Raw genomic sequence first — 20,301 nt, 5'->3', positions numbered from 1 at the left:
AGCGTTTCCGTGGATTGGATCGAGTGACCGCCCGCTTGTAGCTCTGCGAGCTGCGGGACATGATGGGTACAGAAGATCATGAACCCGGTCTTTTGGTGGGCAAGTTCCAAACCGACTCCTTGCAACCACCGCTCGATCCTCTCCAGGTTAGCCGTTGCTAACGCGCTGACCTGTTCCGTGGTCCTTCCCAAAAATGTGAAGGCCACGTCGTCAGCAAACCCGATGATGTCCGCTCGTAGTCCTTCGAGCGGCAAGCGGAGTAGGTCGTCATACATGACGTTCCACAGTGTTGGTCCTAGAACCGAACCCTGAGGAACGCCAGCAGATACAGTCCTCGACACTACTCCTTCATCCGTATCGTAGTGGAGCGTTCGGCCAATAAAATAGTTCCGCAGCAACGCCTGCAAATAAGGCGGAGTGTTTTTACGCTGCAGAGCTTGGCCGATCGCTGTCCAGTTTGCCGAGTTGAAGGCATTCCGGACGTCCACCGTTACCACCGCACAGAGGCGATCCCCCTTTCGCTTTTTATCAAGAGCGACTTTCCCGTTATCCATCACCCGAGTGATGGCATCCACGGTCGAACGCCCTTTACGGAAACCGTATTGGGCATCCGAAAGTCCCCCCGTTGACTCTAGGTGGGTTGTCAGCCTCCGCTGAATCAACCGCTCCAAAATTTTCCCCAACACACTCAGCAAGCAAATGGGCCGGTATGACGAGGGCTCCCCAGGTGGTTTCCCCGACTTGGTAAGCAGCACCAGTTGCTGCCGCTTCCATGCGTCGGGGAAAGTGCCTGCCTCCAGTAGCTGCTTATAGCTTTTGGCAAAAACGGCAGGAAAAGCCATAATTGCCGCAGCTGCAGCCATATTCGGAATATTGTCGTCCCCTGGAGCTTTCTTGGGGTTGAGTGAGCGGGCAATCTCCTTCAACTCTTCCGCCAGCTCCTCCTCCGAGACCGGATCCATCGGATCCCCACCTACTTCCGTCTCGGGCCACTCCATCGGGGGACGCTCGGGAAAGAGCTCATTCACGATGAACTGGAGCTTATTAGCATCCCGTTCCATCGGAACCCGAGCTCCTTCCCACTGCTGCTTGCGGATTTGGTACGCAGGGCCAAAGCCGTGCGGTTCCAATTGTTCCGGCAAATCCTGCTTGTGTTGGTCCTTGCTGAGCTTGACGGCCCGTTCCAGGGCAGCGCGTGCGTCCGACTTCATTTGACGCCTTTCCTCGCGCTGCTCCTCGGTCCGGGCCCGGTTGAACCGCCGTTTCATTCCATGAAAATGGCTGCGCAACCGATCAATCTCGGACGTCCACCAATAAACTGGACGCCGGCCCTGTCGCCTTGGGGGTTGCCTAGGCATGGTGCCATCACAAGCCACCGTAATGGCCTGGGTCAGCTCCTCTGCCGTAGCAACATATTTGGGCAGCGTAACGCCGTCTCGAAGGCTGGAAGAAGACTGAGCGGATGAGCAGAGCACCGAGCAAATTTATACCGTAGCGGCGGGGCCTCCGGGTATAAAATGTTCGGTAGAACTCTGGTGTCGAGCGGGAGCGAGGTGAGAGCACGTCTGCTCCGTTCGGCTGTCCGATGATGTCTCCCGTTTTTTGCCTACCTTCAGCAAGCTATCTGTCTCAATCTGCTTCCTTCCGGAAAATCACACATATTGCAGGAAAATTAACATTAATCATGATTGAAAGGTGCACGAGCGAAGCGAATTTCATTAAATTCCTCCAAACCATCAACAGCACGACCAACCACCACCATCATCGCCAATATCGAGTTATGGCATAATGCCATTTTGCTCTCCGCCCGAATGTCCCGATAGTGCCGGAATATTACTATTTCCATTTACATACCCGGCGTGCGCTTGTACCGCTGCGCCCTCCATATGATGATCCCCTAGAACAGGTATCTGATACGGTGTCTCTCGTTCCCCTCCCCGATAGTTCCGGCTTGCATTCTCCCGTTTCTCAGCCGTCAGCGCAAACGCCGCTGCAAAACTGGTGTTGTGAGCGTTCCTGGTAGCATGCGCCACCGGGGGTGGTGCGAAATGGTCTGCCCCGAGGTGGTTGTACATAAATTGAATTCGAGGACGATTTGCATTCGTCGTCGCCCTCTTGAGTTTGATTTCTGTCCCATCGGGGGGCGCTCTACAGGTCGCAGAGGAGGTTTTGCCGTGGCGATTGCTGATGGATGTGCCGGGTCGCGGCGCTAGATTGCAATCAGCCGGTGCTGGCGCTGGGGCTCTAGAGCCGAACCGATAATGATATAAAATCTCCACACAACAATCTGATGGATACGGCACGCAGGCAACTGCACTAGCTCGCTAGCGGTAGCGATGGAATTAGTAATTGAGGGCGTTCCTCGGTTGGCACTGAGAAAGTTTAAAGACGCAAAGAGTGGAGATGCCTGCTAGCTCTAAGGTTTCATTTTTGTTTCTCGTAACGTATGCTAAACAAATTGCTTATTTGCAACAACGTTTTCTTCCAAATCTTCGTCATCGTTTTCGTGATCCTATCCCGTTTGAAAATCCTGATCACAATATGCTTCGCTGTTGTATCTATCCTACTATCCATCCGTGTAGTTTTAGTGTTTGGATTAGAAAGCCTTGATATAAGAGAGGTTTGCAGCAGCGGTGTCTCTCAGGCCGGAAAAAGGGACCCAGAACGGATGGTATCTTAATGCGATAAAGAAAGGCAAAATCGTCTGGAAGATTAAAAGTCCATTTCCGTAAGGCGGAGGGCAGATGTTTCTCTCTCGCTCTGTTTCTCTTGGGAAGGTCATGGAAAGGTGGCTTCTTTGTGCCAGTACCAATACATTTGCAGATAAAATTAGATTCCAAATCCGATTGGATGCCGTTTGGGATCGGTCGGCCTTTGAATGATCCCATCTTTTCGATTCGATAGTACAAAAGCACTGCCCTCCCACCGGCTCTGGTAGCAGGGGACTGATGGACAGTAAAGTAAATTGGTACAATAATCTCGAATCATGTTTGTGCATGGTGAGACTTTTTCACACGCAGAAGGCATGCTGTGCTTTCTTTCTTCGAATTCGTTGCTAGTAACCGTTTTGTGGCTTTTGAATTAAAATATGAATGTTATTTAACAAATCGCTGTTTTCAATGTATTATTCCTTTCCAACGAAGTACCTGGCTTATTCTGATAATAAGCCTTTTTGTTTTCCAGTACCACAAAACCTTTTTGACCTTTTGCACTTTACACGGTTGTTTGTGTCACTTGCACGAATCGAAATACGCCAACGCGTTCGGAAGTAGCATGCGAAATTAAATAACCATTCCGTGTCACCCCTGCCGGATGGTTGTTACATGATAGGTGAATGATGGTAGCAATTAATAATAATTAACGCCGCTAGAGTTTATTACGCGATGCACGCGCATCGGTGTACTGGCCTCGAGCCAGATGCATCCCACTTTTTGCTCACGCTCTTTCCGCGCGAGCCAATGAACGTGAGAGGGAATTGATTTCAATGTTTTATTGAAACCCTTCAATAAAAATCAATGAGTCGGTGACGTTTATGAATGGTCCTATTGGCGGTTTTTCTTGTTGTCTGAACTTTATGGATTGTTACGGAGCTGGTAACATGATTCTGTTTTAATTGAGTTTGAAAAATCGCTCCAAAACCGTAGGAATTATGATGGAGATTCTAGGAGAATGTAAATGTGAGTTCAATTTCTGGAAAGGAAATAATGCAATAAATATATGGAGAACGTTCCAAGAATAAAGCCTTGGTTTTGAATAGATCTCTGTTTGGAATTGAAGTGAGAACTCTCTAGTTACTAACCTACTCACCCAATTCTTGTGATCCTTTAAAACAGCTGATCTCTAATAAGTGCACCTTATACACTGTCTAACCTTTCCAATGCTTGAACTCCGGTCGTTCGACGACTTCCCTGTTTCGCAAAGCGAAGGGGGAGTGTCTTATTTTTGCAAACTCTCTGATAAAGGCGAACAATTTATGGACTGGTATACGGGGATCTGCCGCATCATGCTCTTAGCGAAGCGGAGAGGATATGTGTTTACCCGTACGCCCATTGCGCTCGATATTGTTGTTGTCGTCGGAGACGTTGGATCAACGAAGAATACGAAGAGGCAGGCAGCAAGCGCGCAGACAGTTTACCGGCGCCGGAGAAATAAATCCAGTGACCTAGTTCAGCTGGTATCTTGCTAAGGTTTGCTAAGGGTAGAAGATGGGACAGCACAACGGAAGCCACAGCCGAGGTTAAAGGGCATTGCACTGTTGTGTGCGCCTCGGTGATTAATGTTCTTCCCCGGTACGCGACGGTTCTCGCCGTGAGTGGAAAGTAAATGAGCTTTGGTCGTCCACCGCCAGGGCGAGAAGACCCGCCATAGGTACAGACAGCGTGGTGTGGTCTGGCAGACGGGCAGGAGTGGCTTTTTGGAAGGGTTTTCCCTGGCTGCATTTCAAAGTCCTGTGTGGAGTTGTTCCTTGCAGTAGTGGTGTGCATTTTGGGAACGCTGCCAACGCTTGCGGCGGGGCAATGAAACGTACCGAAATGAGTTATATCTCTCTGTGGCGCCCTGTTAGACGTCGTAATATTTTCAATTATTGTCGAATCGCTTTCATTTTGCCGTTTTTTTTTTAGTTGCCTCGCTAGCTAGACGCCGCTACTACGGTGAGTTCTGTGCGCTTGTGTATGCTTGGGTCGTGAGAAATAGTGGTTTCATATTACATGGTTAGTGTCGGAAGTTAAACGCTTAGTATGATTGGTAGGATAACCTAAAAAGATCTCTGGGCTACTGGGCACGACGTCTGGTAAATTGGAAGAGTTAAGTCTACGGTAGTCCATCATTTCGACAGCCATAACTCACTTGCCATTGGTAATCTTGTTCCATCTAGAACCGCTCCACAGACACTCTGTTTAGTAACCATTCAGTAACTGCGGCGCTATAAATAAAGTAACTGCGGCACAGGAAGCAGTAAATAATACTCAAACATTGTATAGTTTATTGCTTGGCTTCACGCTGAAGCCATTATGGGATGTAAACTAAGATGAGCCATGTTTCATAAATGGTGGATTATAATGCCATAAAGTAAATGACAAAGTAACTCATAAAAGCCCGTGTAGTGTAGTCAATCGAAGGCGAAAAATCGATCTGCGTGTAGCATAAACATGTATTTGGAAGCTCCATCATCGTGCAAGTTAGAAGTTATTGGTAAAACAATGGCGCTACATCCAATCCAATCAGTATCAAAAAGCAGGAATGTTCCACGAAGTGTATTGTGATATCATGTTTACCCCTCATCAGTAACATTCAGGCCCAGAATGGATACTAATCGGATGCTAATCACCCACACCAAATCAGATCAGAAACACTTGAACGTAGAGAAAGAGAGAGAGCGAGTGTATGGGCCAAACCTATTACAGAACTTGCACGTGCCCATCACGCAGCTCGAATGCTGCTAGCTAAAATAGCTCGAGTCAATTCCTCAAGGATGTCAGATCCGCTCAACGCACTTGCGCGGGACGAAGTTGTTTGGAAGTGGAAGCAAAATTGCAACAATGAACGGTCCGTTAATGATGATGATGTTGCATGACCTCGGTTGTATCCGCGGGAGACTAAGGATGATGGGTTTGATTACATCTTGCCAAACCGGACAGCGACACACACACATAATGCCATTAATATTACACTATCTTCTGATTTGACCCACCCGGGGGAAGTGTTTTCGTTCGTCCTGATTTCGTTTCGTTGTGTACTAGCGTTCTTATTGCTGTGTGGGCAATATGAATCAATGTAATTAATTGACTTGTGCGGAGGTTAGGACTGTGAAGAGAGAGAGAGAGAGAGAGAGAGAGAGAGAGAGAGAGAGAGAGAGCAATTTTAATGGCAGCCTGGCTTCAGAAACTCAAAAACTCGTTCCTTTTCCCCCGTGCCGGTTGTAAGGTGCATGATCTTTGAAGTATTATTTTTTTTTAGCACAACTTGTCTTAGACACGTTTTTTGTTATTTAATGTCATTACAACAACAACAAAATAATTAATATCCCTTGCACAACATCCCAAAAATATTGTGCCGACCGAAGGCTGTTGAAATCAGGAAATGTTAAAAAATGACAAACTCTGATAAGGGTGTTTTTATCCTGCTAAAACATTGCAAGGAAAGGCAATATCGGTGCTTTCGAAAACCCCCCCGTAGCTTATCCTTTTGATCCCATCGCAGCAAAGTTTCCCACAGCGCATGAAGAACGGTACCGCAGGTTGTCGACGGCTTTTACATTTCCCATGGTCGTCGTGCTCAGGAAACCGGGGGCTCTATTGACTGTGTGTATCAACAGTGGATGAGTGTGGGTGTGTCGTATCCAATGGTCCTTTTACCTTCTAAATCCCTCTCCATCTGCTACGTTGACTGCTATGTATGTGCCCCCCACCCTATGGGTGGGGCTCAATTTACCTGCCAAACCTTCGGAAGGTTCGGTCGTCGTCGTCTCTCGAAGCGCGCCCAAATGCTCCCAAAAAATTTGCCCATATCCATCCATCTAGACATCCCTGCAAACATCCCTTTGGGAAAGTGGCACACCACAGCAGCACAAATGGGTCCACATGTTTCATAATCTTTCCGGACTTTATTGCTGCAACACGGAAAGTTCTCTTGGACACAGGGGGTTTCTGGTTGAGTTGGTTTGCGTTCCGTACGGATCCGTTCGAAACGTGACCGAGGCGCAACAGATGCGCCTGTATTTGTGTGTGTGTGTGCGCGTTTGTTTGACTCTGCTTGCATGCATAGTTGCGTCCAAACTCCACGCTCCTTCTGTTTCATCGTTTGTCACAATTGGTCGATTGGAAAGATGCACCCTTTCGTAGCGACCGATACGGTCCATCGCCTGACGACGATCATTTTCCACCAGTGTGTCCAACCCTACATCGGGCCTAGTTTAGTATGTGTGTGTGTGTTGATTCTTGATACCTGTAGGGATGTAGTAATACGGCCCAGCGTTACCGGATAATATCCAGTTACAGGGCTCCACAACACGTGTATGATAGTGTTGTATATCGTGTTCTAGTGTGTTTGCCTCATTTTGGCCGTTTAGGGTGATGATTTTTTGCGTTATTTTTCTCAGAAATAAGCACACAAAGCTAGCTACAGATGGACCATGCCCAACTATCAGAACATTATTATTGTTGGGGTACTTTCGACAAGCAACTTTGTAGCATAGATGTGATGAAAGTTCATTATTTAGACAAAGACTAACAGTACTCGAGTGCGTAAAAGTATAGCTGTTGATTTTAACTATACATCAAGTGAAGAAAATACAATCATGGCTAAAATAAATACTCTTGACAACTTGATTTTACAGCATCAACATCCCTAGTTGAGGTCAAACATGAAGGTCCTAAGGGGTTTGTAAATATTACAGGGTTTACCAGCATAATAAACAACTGTCCACTTGTTTATAACAATAGTCGTTTTGAATAGACACCGCTGTCTACCACTTGCTCACACGTCAGATGGTGTAAGCTACTCTGTCCAATTCAATAACACAATTTTCGCCTTGGATTAGCAACTGTCAGATTCGGCACAGTTTGTTTTGTTGGGACAAATTTTGCCAAAACCAAACATTTTTAAACACGTTTATTTTATTCAAGCAATATGCAGTATAAACCATACATTTCAATAAATCAAAACATTAATTTTGTTAATTACACAACAACCACAATAAACCGTGCCGAATCCGACCGTTGTGCAATCGAAGGCGAAAATTGTGTTATTGAATTGGACAGAGTAGCTTACACCATCTGACGTGTGAGCAAGTGGTAGACAGCGGTGTCTATACAAAACGACTATTGTTATAAACAAGTGAACAGTTGTTTTATATGCTGGTAAACCCTGTAAAACTCTGCATAAAGCTCTTGTTGTTTTGCCATTCAACCCCCCGTTCGTTAAAGAGGACTTTTGGATGTGGTATCTTCGTCTCCTTCTTGTCGGCCAGAAACAGTACATGGTCTTTATATGATACCGGACATATACAGATGTCCTCCGAGATACGACTGTATTTGGGACCGAAAAAATGTCCTAACGCAAGGCGTAAGTTGAAATAGTCGTATGTCGAATATCTGCGAATATAAAGTTTATAACATAAATTGAAGAATCGAAATCTATCAAATCGTGTATGTTATTAAAAATAATGTACGATAATGCATCCATTTTTCTCCAAAAGCCGTTTACTCGATATATGGATATTCAAGATCGGGGAGTTGTGGAATCTGAGGAAATATGTTTGTAACGGTTATCTGCACAGGAATTCAAACAAAAATTATTAATTTCGTCTCAATGACAACTTTTAACTGTCAAAATCAAAATCGTCGTATCTGCGAATCGTCGTAACTCGGGGGACGCCTGTGTCATTAGTTTTTTTTTTGTTATTTCAATTCTTTTTTTTCACTTGTTTGAATGAGAGGTAACAGGACCGACCTCCATCACAAAGAATGTTGTTTACTGTTTCCTAGATAAGCATAAACTAATTTAATAGAGTTTGTTTCGATTCATCCAAGACATACAAGATACACTTGTACGATTCGTAGCGAGACAATGCCTGGCGGGTCTCGTGGTTAAGTCGTCAACTCGAACGAATTAACAATATGCCCATCATGGGTTCAAGCACCGAATGGACCGTGCTCCCACACGTAAGACTGACTATCCTAGTATGATATGGGAGTAATCGATAAGTCACTGAAAGCTAAGCCCCACTAGTGGTACTGGCAAAAGGTTTTGGTCAAGGGGTTGTTGTGAGAAGAAGTGTGTCAATTCCTTACTCAATTCGTAGATATATCAAATCACTTGTCACGTCTAATTTCTATTCACAGGAAAAGTGTACACACTAATCATGAATTCGAGAAGTAATCATGAATTCGAATCCAGTTGCTTTGGAAGTCCTGCAATCCCTGGGTATTGTCTCGAAAGCCTGTTCAGGCGGCAGGCCTGCGTGGATCCTTAATGTCCAAGCAGTGATGTGAGTGTGAAAGTAAAAGTGAAATATTGGGTTTTGAAGATAAACCACAAAATGTAGAGCATGGGATACCAAGTTGAATTGTATCCTAAACATCAGCCATAAAAATTCTTCTAGGTGTTCTTGTAAATCTTCTTCTTCTTCTTCTTTGGCACAACAACCGCTGTCGGTCAAGGCCTGCCTGTACCCACTAGTGAAGTGAGCTTGGCTTTCAGTGACTTATTATTACCATAGCAGGATAGTCAGTCCTACACTCTTGTAAATATCCTTTCATAAAAATATTATGTTATTCATAACATCCTACGAACAGCGCGTAAATTCCACTCCAGATGCTATAGTATCTTATAAAAAGTAATAACATAATTTAATATGCAGTGTATGACCTCAAAATCTGCAACAAGTAAACAAGACAATTCTTTACATCACATCAACTTTGTTATTATACTGCGAGCGAAAGCGCGCACTATAAAACTGAAGCGCAACCCGTGCCTTCTTGGCCCGTCTGCATGTGCTGCGTCCGGTTTTACGCTTCGATATTAAAATGAAACCACTGGGGTGTATGTGTCTTCATCAACTGCACTCCGGGGTACGGTTGAGCTTAATGTAACGTGTATGTGTGTGTGTGTGTGCATTTGAGTGTAACAGTTTCCTTCGTTACGCTCTCAATGCCACTACCGTCCCGATGGTGGCAGAAATCCTTCTAGACGCTTCGATTAAAGTGTTCCGACGGCGGTTATCCGAATAGGAGGATATCGCATGCATTACACCACCACCCTACCCGCTACTACAAGGAGATCTTCACGCCGGAATTCCTTCGCCTCGACACACACACACACACATCGGTCCACGACCTCTCAATCGCTCGCGCAAAACCGAGTGAATCGAGTGCAATGTTTCCACCAGATTCGGTATTGTTTTTGCAGCTCCCCTTTCCATCCACTGCTCAAGATGATTCCCACACACACACACACACACACACACACACACACACGCGCACACGCACACACGGACCATTGGACGATTCCGTTGGCCGTGTGAGTGCGCGCGAGCGTTGTATTTATGTGGGTTAGGAGCGCCCAAACCCATTGCCGGTACGATCAACGCAGTAGAAAGGATTGCATTAACCGGAATATGTGTGTGTGTGTGTGTGTGGGTGGATAGGTTGGTGGTCGCTCTAGTGGACCAGAAAAGAAAATCCATTCGGGTGAAAATGGTAACAGCAAAACCCCAGGACATGGCGGGGGAAAATCGTCGCTCCTCGTACCAAGTGTAGTGCGGCAAAAGCGGCAAAAACCTCACATCAACCCGCTTGCTCAACCGGATACCGGCAGGATATTTGCAGCAATTGGTGGGTAGGTATGTAGGTGTGTGTGCCTCAGTATGTGCTTTTGTAGATTGTGAGTTTTTGCAGCGCTCGTTGTCTTTTTATCTGAACCAACGAAGGCAACAACGAGCCGCTGCTTCTTCGCGCAATTGCACACAGCCAGCAAGCGAGCTGTGTGTGTGTGTGTGCTTGTAAGAAGATATTTTACTATCTGGGTCAACTTGGGATGATAGTAAATTCATGGCGAAAAAGAGAGAACAAAAAGCAGTGTAGCGTAGATGGTTGGAGATATAGAATTGCACGTCGCAAGTAGCGTAGCAGCAGCAGCAACGAATTGCGACACTTTTCGCTCGTCCGAGACGCAACCGACCTCAATTGCACGGGGGACACGTAATTCGAGTGAAAACAATTTTCCGGAAAGAACCCCTACCGGGTGATTTTCAACGTGTGTCTGTGTGTGGTTGATCACACAGCGCAGAAGGAAGGAGAAATCCTACCACTGATATTAGAGTAAATATCAAGCCATCAAGTGTAATAGTTGAAAGTGGAGTTTGGCGGAGAGCAAATGCTGCTGCGCGTGCACTAGATAGTGCGGATATAGTAGGACCGAGCGCTATGTTTATCCCTTTTTTCCGTAGAAAAAAAAAACAGAAGGTTATGATAAGCCGTTGCCCGCTACTGGCACCACTACCGCGCTACGTTCGTTGGAGTGTTTCATTTTTCAATTTAACTCCCCGGCTCCCGCCTGGGCAGAGAAGAGTCGTCTGGTGGGAGGAGTGTTGCGTACAGCATCCTTAGCCAAATCTTCCCCTTTTTTCGTTCGTTGCAGTTCTACGAAACTGTGCCGAGAGCTTAGTAATGGTGCAGCAGTCCTTCTGTCCGGTGACCGCTATCCTGTGTGGGTACCGAGTGAAAGAGGGAGTCACAGCGAGAAGGACCACGTGCCACATGCGATGGCTTTGGGGATTTCGCCTGCTGCTGCAACTGGGTACGCGCCCGACTGGCGCCGTTTGTTAGTGTACCGCGCGCGAGAGAGAGAAACAGAAAGGGCGTACTACATTTGCAATGCAATGCTTTTCTCCTCCTGTTCGATGTAGTTTTTTTTTTGTGTTCCCATCATCCCTTCCTGCCTTGCCTAGTAGTTGGCTGTCGCTCGCGTTAGAACTGATTACGTGAAAGATTATAGTTGTGAGCGTGAAACCGGGCCGGGCACGATTGTATACATCACGCTTCGAAGGATCAAATGATGGTTTGATGTTTGTGCTTGTTGGGTCGTAAGTGGAGGACAAGAGGCGCGGAGAGGAAATGACGCGAAAAATGTACACACACAGACAAAAAAAAAACCGTTCCGTCTTGCATAAATTATCGGCTTGTTGGGATCGCTTAATTATTCATGAGTGTACAGTCAAGCGCCATAGGCAGACGACGAACCCGTTTTGTTTTGGCGTGTGTTGTTTGAAGCGCAGTATAATGCTTGTTGTAGACATAAACATGTGTATAATCTAAGCCACACATAAAGGGAGGCCTTTTTCTGGTGGGTGAGCACACAAATAAATAATTCTCGACTCTCTCACGTTTACACGCGCTTCGACGAAGGATGGAAAGCATTTGGTATTAGTATTTTATAGCGAACGAAATAATATATTCACGGTAGATTATGATTATTGATTGCTCGGGAAGGAGCATCTGGTACACACGGAAGCTTCACAATAACGACCAGTGTAAGACGGGTGCTTCTCCTTGAGCCATTAAACCAATAAACCATTACCAGCGCTAAATAAAAAAAAAACACATTTAAAACACGTCCCACTTCATTTCTCACCAACCCACAAACCCACTAATGCGTGCAATTTTTCTCTCTTTTGTCCTTTTTTTTGCAGACTTACTCCAAGGCCCGGGCGGCTTGTCATTACCACCTCTACACCCAGCTACAGCACCACACATCCATCCCACCTTACCGGCAAACTCCGTCCACTTGAACAAAGAGAGGCTTGGCCGTGGAAATTCACCATCGGGTGCCTTCGTAGTAGGGGAGGGCATTATTGTTCCCCTGACTGCGACACCGCTAGACGGCGTTGCAAAGAATACGCAGCCAAATTGGCTTCAGGCTCATTAATCACTCGTGGAATTCGTGGAGGATTCGTAAAGTGAACCCCTTTTAATCAGCAAGATTCAGTTAAGGCTCCGGCCACCACCCGCGTGATGCGTGTTGCAAGCGGTGGAAAATTAATTACTGCTCAAATTTTACTAAAACGGCGATCACCCCACCCCCCATCCAGGTCCAGGCAGCAGTGCTTTGCGAGGGCCGGCGGCTCTAGTGCGTTTGAGCACGATCACGAAAGCACGGTGGAAATTAATTCAGTAAAACCCCATCACCGGTTAACAAATGGATGGTTGAGATACTACACGCTCGCGGGTGCTGCTGTGGGGGTGGGGTTGTGGGGTTTTGCTCGGTAGCCTCAGGCGCATCAAACTGCCCAAACGTTTGGAATTCGGTTGCGCTTCCACGGCTAATATCATTGTCGCTTGCGGGTATTTTCACACTGATCGATAGCTTCTCAGTTTTCCTGCGATAGGATGGTACTTCAAATCAGTAACAGTGAGGAAGCTATTTGAGCTGGCATCTTTGAAGGATGTATCCTTGGTGTTTGTGCGTGAATATGACGCCTTTGCTGCTTGTTTTATTTACAGTTTTACTTTACTTGATTGAAAGCATGATTTAAAAAAAATATAATTAAATAATTATCAACATTTATCTCAGGCACATCAAACAAAAGGTATTTGGGTTCGATATATTCAACATTGGTCCCTTCTATATTTTTAGCCAGAATGCTGTAATTTTAAACTTGTCAGTTAAATTCAGCCATATTGGATTTCGCCAGTTTTGTACAAACAGAGGTATTTTTTCTGTTTGATCATTTTGGGTTTTTTTTCTGTTTAAGGGGTCCTTTCCGTTTTAAGTTCGTAGACTGAAATTTCAGTCTGTACGCTGTTTCCATTGTATAGCAGTTTTCGAGCAGCTATCTAAGTCGGTATAATGTACAGGTGGGCTTATCCCAAGGTGTATCAATTTAGAAGGCTGATTTTTATCGTTTCTGCTTCTGAATGAAGATTTTAAGAATGTTTTGTTATTCGTCAAGCCCCCAAGAAAACAACTTCAAATGTTTGTTTGAACAAACATTTTCACCCATCCTGTCAAAAAGTTCAAATTTGGTTATAAAAACATGTTATGAGACCACCTGGACTACATACAATTTGATTCTGGATTCCATCACCAGATGTCTTTAATGCACCTTGGGATAAATGTAAACACCACCTTGTTTTGCCATTTTTTCGAGCTGGTACTCGAATCTAATTCTAGTTTTGAGGCTAGAATAATCTAGAGTGAAAATTGCAGGCTAGTTTTGTGTGTGGTTTTGTATGGAGTGTTTACATGATTTCAGCCTCCAATTCTCAAACTCCATACAAAAAGCTGACTAGAATCGTGAAGGGTTCCTAAAATGGATTATAGTAATTTTATATGCTAAAAATATCGTTTGAATTTTTTTTAAACTTTCATGAAATTGTTCTTATCTTATAGCATAGAAAAAATGAATAAATTGATGAGGTATTGATTGATTGAAATCGAAATTGATTGATCGAAATTGATCGAACTTGGGACAAACTGGCGTTTGTTCATATTTTTTCACGCTCAAATAATCTAGGATGAAAAACTCAGGCCTGATAGTTGAACTTTATATGGTGTGTTGACAGGCTTTTTAGTCATCAAATCTCAAACTCCATACAAAAAATGTTAGCTAGTATCTTAAAACCTGCATATGCTCGCTGATTTGCCATATTTGTCTTCAGGTATACTGGTACATTTTTCGCCTGTTCCTAAAGACACATCGAGTTTGAGAAAGGATGATAAAAAAAATGTAATGATTTTTGTGATATTGAATTGTTGAATCACTCTGGCAATAATTGTAAATTCAAAAATCACGTGATTGGACACATTCATACATTTCGGTATCTTTTTCACCTGGAACCCAAAGCCTGAAATGTTGTGTAAAGGCCTTTCAATTTATATTTAGTTCCTTTCGTTCCTTTCTTCGCAAACGACGCGAACATTATCAATCATCAAAAGATATGGTTGTGTAATAAATGTTGATTATGTTGTATTATTATTTAAAACTCCCTCTATTTTCCATGGATCTCGCACACACTCTTCAAAAAGGATTACACGTCCCCATCATGCTGCTCTGCAATTGCTGTAAAGACTTTTTCTTTCACACATCAATCGATCGTTCGATAAGCTACTGTGTACAGAGGGCCTATGCCGAGCGTGTGAAGCATGTGTTGCTCCTTTTGCCTTCGAGATCCGTTTTTTGCTTCACCCGCTCGCCTTATCCTCCTCGCATTACAACGGCGGGCGGTAGGGAAGGTGTTAAATTCCGCCGACAAGAAAGAACTCGAAGAACGGCGGGTAGTGTATATATATTTTTTTGCGTTTCATCTTTCGATCCGCTTGCCTTGCCTTTTCTGTGCTCCGGCACAGTCGGTTAGCGATTCTCGTTCTACTCGGGTTCGAGAGATGTGGCATCCGATGCGGAGGAGTGTAGGTTTTGTTGTAGGTAAGAAGGATTCAATTGAAATCCCCGGCGCAGGAGAGATTCTTCATTGATTTTTTTTGTTGGTTGTACATTCCATTTCCCGAAACCCCGATTGAGGTGGAAATTGGAGCAACTTGGTAAGCTCCGGTGTAAAAATGAGATTGTTCGGGAATCGGCAAGACATTCCTAAAGGAAGCGCGCTATAATGCTATAAGTATTTATAAGTTTCTTCGAAGCGCATGCAAAAAAACTAAAATAAAATCAACTTGATTGGGAAATAACTTTCCTCACTGCACAGCAAATCGTGCATACTGTACTTTACTTTACTTTTTCGCCTCCGTCCCCCCACTAAGGTAAACTATTTACGAGAATGCGAAAATGGTTCGGACGTGGTGTGAAAAGAAAATACTTTTTTCCCCTTTTTCACTGATCCGTGTCCGTGTTCCGTGCTGGTGTAAAAACTATGCGTAGCATGCTTTCGATGAATCCATCGCTTTACGGGTGACAACTATCCTTGGACACACAGATAGAGAGAGAGAGAGCGAAGCACAATAATGGTGTGAAAAGAAAAATCACTCAACGCAAGAACGCTTCGTGAGCGTTGTCTCTTCATCTATTCAGCAGCATCTTCTTTTTATTTTTTTTTTGTTGCCGCTCGTCCGGAGGTTGTTTGCCATTCGTTCCAAATCTTGAAATCTTGAAACCGGATCAGCACACGCACACGCGCGAGCACACCGCAAACAGTCGGTGTCGAGATACCATTTATGGGAACGCCGGGCTTGATGCTCGACTGTTGGAGCCATTCTTTCGCCGCCAGCACAAAGCGATGTGAAGAAAGAATTTTGGTTTGCGCCCCCTCCGGTTGGTTGCCGGCGGCGACGGCAAATGTTAGTATTTGGCAGCGTTCGCTTCGTGTGCACATACCAGCCCGAGGTAATGGTGTGTGCGCGTGTTTGTGTGTGGGAGTGTGTTTGAATAGTGTCAAAATAGGCGAAGTGTAAATATGTCCATTGTGTCCCTTTCACACGCCAGCTAATTCCGAGCGACAGAGCCGTGAATATTATAAGTTTTTTTTTGTAGTTTTTTCTTGTGGGTTCTCCTTGCATTCTTTGTTACTTTTGAGACTTTAATATATGTAAGTGCCGTCACCGTTCGGGTTGCAACACTTCAATCTAGCTGATTGAATGTGCTGTGCGTTTATAGCGTGTAGTACACCAGAAGTGTATCGTGCAACGGAGGGGGCTGCTAAGGCAACAAACCGTGCATATAGGACGAGCATATGCAACTCTTTTCCTCCCACTCAATGTATGTTTACGTTGCAATTAACCTGTTTTTCAATTGGAAATTTTGTTACAGCCCGGCAGAGAGTGAAACGCAACAGTTAATCCGTATGGGAAACTAACAAGATTTGGCTTTTAGTTGCCTTGCCAGGCGCGCTTCAGTGTGCGTGGTGTATGAACACGAAGTGGTGAAACCAGTGGCACTGCGAAGTGAATAATAGAAAAAGGATAATAATTGTGCGTGTGTGTGAGAGAAAGAGAGTGTGTGAAAAGCCCAAGCAGACGCACGGAGGTGGTGGCACGGTGGCCTCTAATTAGACACAACGGTTTCGAAATGAATACCCATCTGCAAGGATCATCGCCCAGATCGCCCGCACCGTCACCCGATCCTGACGTTGACGAGGGTAGCTCGAAAAAGCAGGCAACAAGGTAAGTCTGAGTGCTGAGCCTAGGTTAGGTTTGTGGGTTTTTGCGCAAATAAAAAATTAACATTGCATGCTGTAATTAGCATTATTGGGGTAGGCAGTTTAGGTAAATACTAGGCATAATAAAAATAGAATGAGCTCTAGAGTTTGTTCTAGAAAGCAAGCACCAAACGTTGCTGTAAACGTTGAAAAATTGCCTGCAATCAATTTTGCATATTAGATTTCATTATTGCATAAACGCTTTTCTGTTATGTGAATTGAATTATTTAATTTGTACTATTGATTAGTCAATGATATTTAGTATACAGTATCTATTTTATTTTAGTACAATAGTATTGAGTTATATATTTACTATTTATTTATATTTATGCGCCCTCTAAATGAACAATTTTGAACTAACGTCTCAGGCTTATGAATCCTTCTCTTTCATTTAAATTAGTTAGTTAATTCATTAATTTATCCCAACAAAACTAACTGACAATGTATTGTTCGTTTCCGTTATCTATTTCCAGAGTGTTTAAGAAAAGTTCTTCAAATGGCAAAATCACCGTATACTTGGGAAAACGTGACTTCGTCGACCACATCACGCATGTCGATCCGATAGGTAAGCCCACCAAAACCCCAAAAGGATGAAACGCTCTACCGTTGTTACACGTTGTTTCATCGGCGAGCAACAAGTCCCTCTGGCCTACCCCAAAACACTACAATCCTTCATTCGCTGTTCTCCTTCTTCTCTTTGTCATTGCACACACACCTTTACTACAACTGCGCACGCCGCCAAACGCACGCCGCCATCTTCATCAAAATCAACGATAAACTGCGCCCCGAACCGGCGAACACCACTCACCGCCACGAACTGCTCTGTGCCAGATGGTGTCGTGCTGATAGATCCCGACTATGTGAAGGAGCGGAAAGTTTTCGGACACGTACTGGCCGCCTTCCGGTACGGGCGTGAGGATCTGGACGTGCTGGGACTAACCTTCCGAAAGGACCTTTATCTGGCATCCGAACAGGTTAGTATTTGCGTTAAAGGAGCGGAGACGGGGACGCTGTCTGCAAACGTGTAACGCGCTGCGCTGATATGATGCTGCTGCTGCTGCTGCTGCGCGTTTAATCTCCTGAATAATCGAAAGGCAAACGACCTCGGGTTGGTTGGTTGCTCCAATTATACGAAGGCACACTACGAGCGACGGAGTGCGTGCTTAGCACGGGACAGAGCGTTCTAACGTGTGTACGGTAAATTGAATGTATATCAGTAGGTCACAACTGTACGTGCAATATTTAGAGGAAAGCGAATTTTTGTTTGGGTTTTGCTACAGATGGGATGAAATTTGTAGCATTATTTTTTATTAAAATGATCCATTCATGTCTCGTAGAACAAAAACCCCCGTTCAAAGCACTGACATGGCACTTTTTGAAAATTGTAAAAGTCATTCCATTTGGCGAAGGCGAATGTTACGTACACGCTCGCTCTACTTCGTCGGGGCCATTGCAGTGCAGGGGGTGGGCTGTGGCTGTTACTGCTGTTTTGCACTTACAAAAAGTAAACATGTGTATCTTTTAATTCCACCGAGAGCTAGCAACACAGACACACACACTGCTGCAGCACAACAGGAGCACCCGTCAACGGGAACAAGTTGAAAATCCATGAAATAAATCTTCCTCATTCGCCCGTGTCACTGCGGCACCAGGCGCCTCCATCGGGGGGATGGTGGATGGAAACAACACGGCGGGAGTTTTTTTTTGGGGTACGTACGAAAGTAATGTCGGGTTGCTTTGGACCGAAAAAGGAACGCAACACGTTCGCTCGCTGTTGCCGTTGTGTACACATCAACGCAAATGATGTAATTTTGATTTACGATGCAGCACCGTCGCGCGTGCAGAGCGCTCCTTTCACTCGCCCGTCCCGATGATGGAAGAATAATACCACTTACTTTTAGCACACGCCCATCACCACACCGGCCACCACCTTGTTTTGCCACAAACTGTAAAGTTTTGGTGGCGCCCTGGATTAATTTGCGGTAGTTTTTTGTTTTGTTTCCGGTGGTTGTGTGTTTACCAAATGATTTGCTAATGGAGAAATACACACACACACGGCAGAAAATTTCCAACCAGGTAAAGTAGTGCTGTCTGCAGTAGCTGGTGCTAAAGTTGCTGTTAAACTATACGCTTTGCCCAGTAGGACGGCGCTCAAAGCAGCACTTGTCCTTTTTAGTGGCATAATGTAGCAACGGCGGACGGGAAAGGTGATGATACACATGAAAGTAATCAAAATTTATGATCACTTCCAGCAAAATGGAACCGGCGCAAGAAGCATTAGTGTGCAAGTGTGCCGCTTTCAATGGCGTCCCTTTCAGATGTGCTTGGTGTTCATCACAGCCGGTCGACAGTGCGTACCACGACGGCAACAAATCCTACGCTGTATTCTTAATGGATGGGCTGTTGTTGTTGAAGAACCACAAAACCGTTTGGGTTTTCGACCGTTGTGCGCGCACCACCATGAAGACCAAAGACAAATGCAAACACTTTTAACACAAAGCACTTGCGGTGGAATGTGCATGTGTGTGTGTGTGTGTGTGTACATTTCGTCACGCGGATAGATACACCCATGTCCAGACACATCATGCCTCGTGTGCTACTAAATCTGTTAAATTGTACCATTTTCTGTGGAGAGAAAAAAGAAATACAAACAAAAAAAAACGTCCCGGTAGCGTGTATGTATGTACAAATGTCGATGATTGACTGTTTTTCGTTTGTTGTATTGTAGTAAGGAAGCAGCAAAAAAAAAAAGAAAAAAAAAAAAACATCGCGCAAACATTTGTAGCAAAGCACGTACTCAATCTATCGTGCTTGCGCGAATATTTGATCCGTTTGATTCGCGCGCGCGTGTGTGTGTGTGTGTGTGTGTGTGTGTGTGTGTGTGTGTGTGTGTGTGTGTGTGTGTGTGTGTGTGTGTGTGGTGTGTGTGTGTGTGTGTGTGTGTGTGTGTGTGTGTGGTGTGGTGTGTGTGTGGTGTGTGTGTGTGTGTTGTGTGTGTGTGTGTGTGTGTGTGTGTGTGTGTGTGTGTGTGTGTGTGTGTGTGTGTGTGTGTGTGTGTGTGTGTGTGGTGTGTGTGTGTGTGTGTGTGTGTGTGTGTGTGGGTGTGTGTGTGTGGTGTGTGTGTGTGTGTGTGTGTGTGTGTGTTGTGTGTGTGGTGTGTGGTGTGTGGTGTGTGTGTGTGTGTGTGTGGTGTGTGTGTGTGTGTGTGTGTGTGGTGTGTGTGTGTGTGTGTTGTGTGTGTGTGTGTGTGTGTGTGTGTGTGTGTGTGTGTGTGTGTGTGTGTGTGTGTGTGTGTGTGTGTGTTGTGGGTGTGTGTGTGTGTGTGTGTGTGTGTGTGTGTGTGTGTGTGTGTGTGTGTGTGTGTGTGTGTGTGTGTGTGTGTGTGTGTGTGTGTGTGTGTGTGTGTGTGTGTGTGTGTGTGGTGTGTGTGTGTGTGTGTGTGTGTGTGTGTGTGTGTGTGTGTGTGTGTGTGTGTGTGTGTGGTGTGTGGTGTGTGTGTGTGTGTGTGTGTGTGTGTGTGTGTGTGTGTGGTGTGTGTGTGTGTGTGTGTGTGTGTGTGTGTGGTGTGTGTGTGTGTGTGTGTGGTGTGTGTGTGTGTGTGTGTGTGTGTGTGTGTGTGTGTGTGGTGTGTGTGTGTGTGTGTGTGTGTGTGTGT

General features: G+C 45.1%; 1 protein-coding gene across 4 annotated transcripts in view; it reads left to right on the top strand.

The window, feature by feature from the left end:
* LOC121601267 (arrestin red cell) overlaps positions 1-20,301 on the top strand; it is a 67,777-nt gene that overhangs the window by 31,074 nt on the left and 16,402 nt on the right. For all 4 annotated transcript variants that reach the window (XM_041930084.1, XM_041930085.1, XM_041930083.1 and 1 more), the window contains exons 2-4: positions 16,259-16,611; positions 17,120-17,211; positions 17,478-17,620. In XM_041930084.1, coding sequence (XP_041786018.1) covers positions 16,517-16,611; positions 17,120-17,211; positions 17,478-17,620 — 330 coding nt within the window. In that variant the 5' untranslated portion in view covers positions 16,259-16,516. The remainder of the gene's footprint in view (positions 1-16,258; positions 16,612-17,119; positions 17,212-17,477; positions 17,621-20,301) is intronic.

This window comes from Anopheles merus, unplaced genomic scaffold (assembly GCF_017562075.2).
Source record: "Anopheles merus strain MAF unplaced genomic scaffold, AmerM5.1 LNR4000049, whole genome shotgun sequence".
Taxonomy (NCBI): domain Eukaryota; kingdom Metazoa; phylum Arthropoda; class Insecta; order Diptera; family Culicidae; genus Anopheles; species Anopheles merus.
Note: the sequence above shows the minus strand (reverse complement) of the source record. Positions and strands in the feature narration are given on the sequence as shown.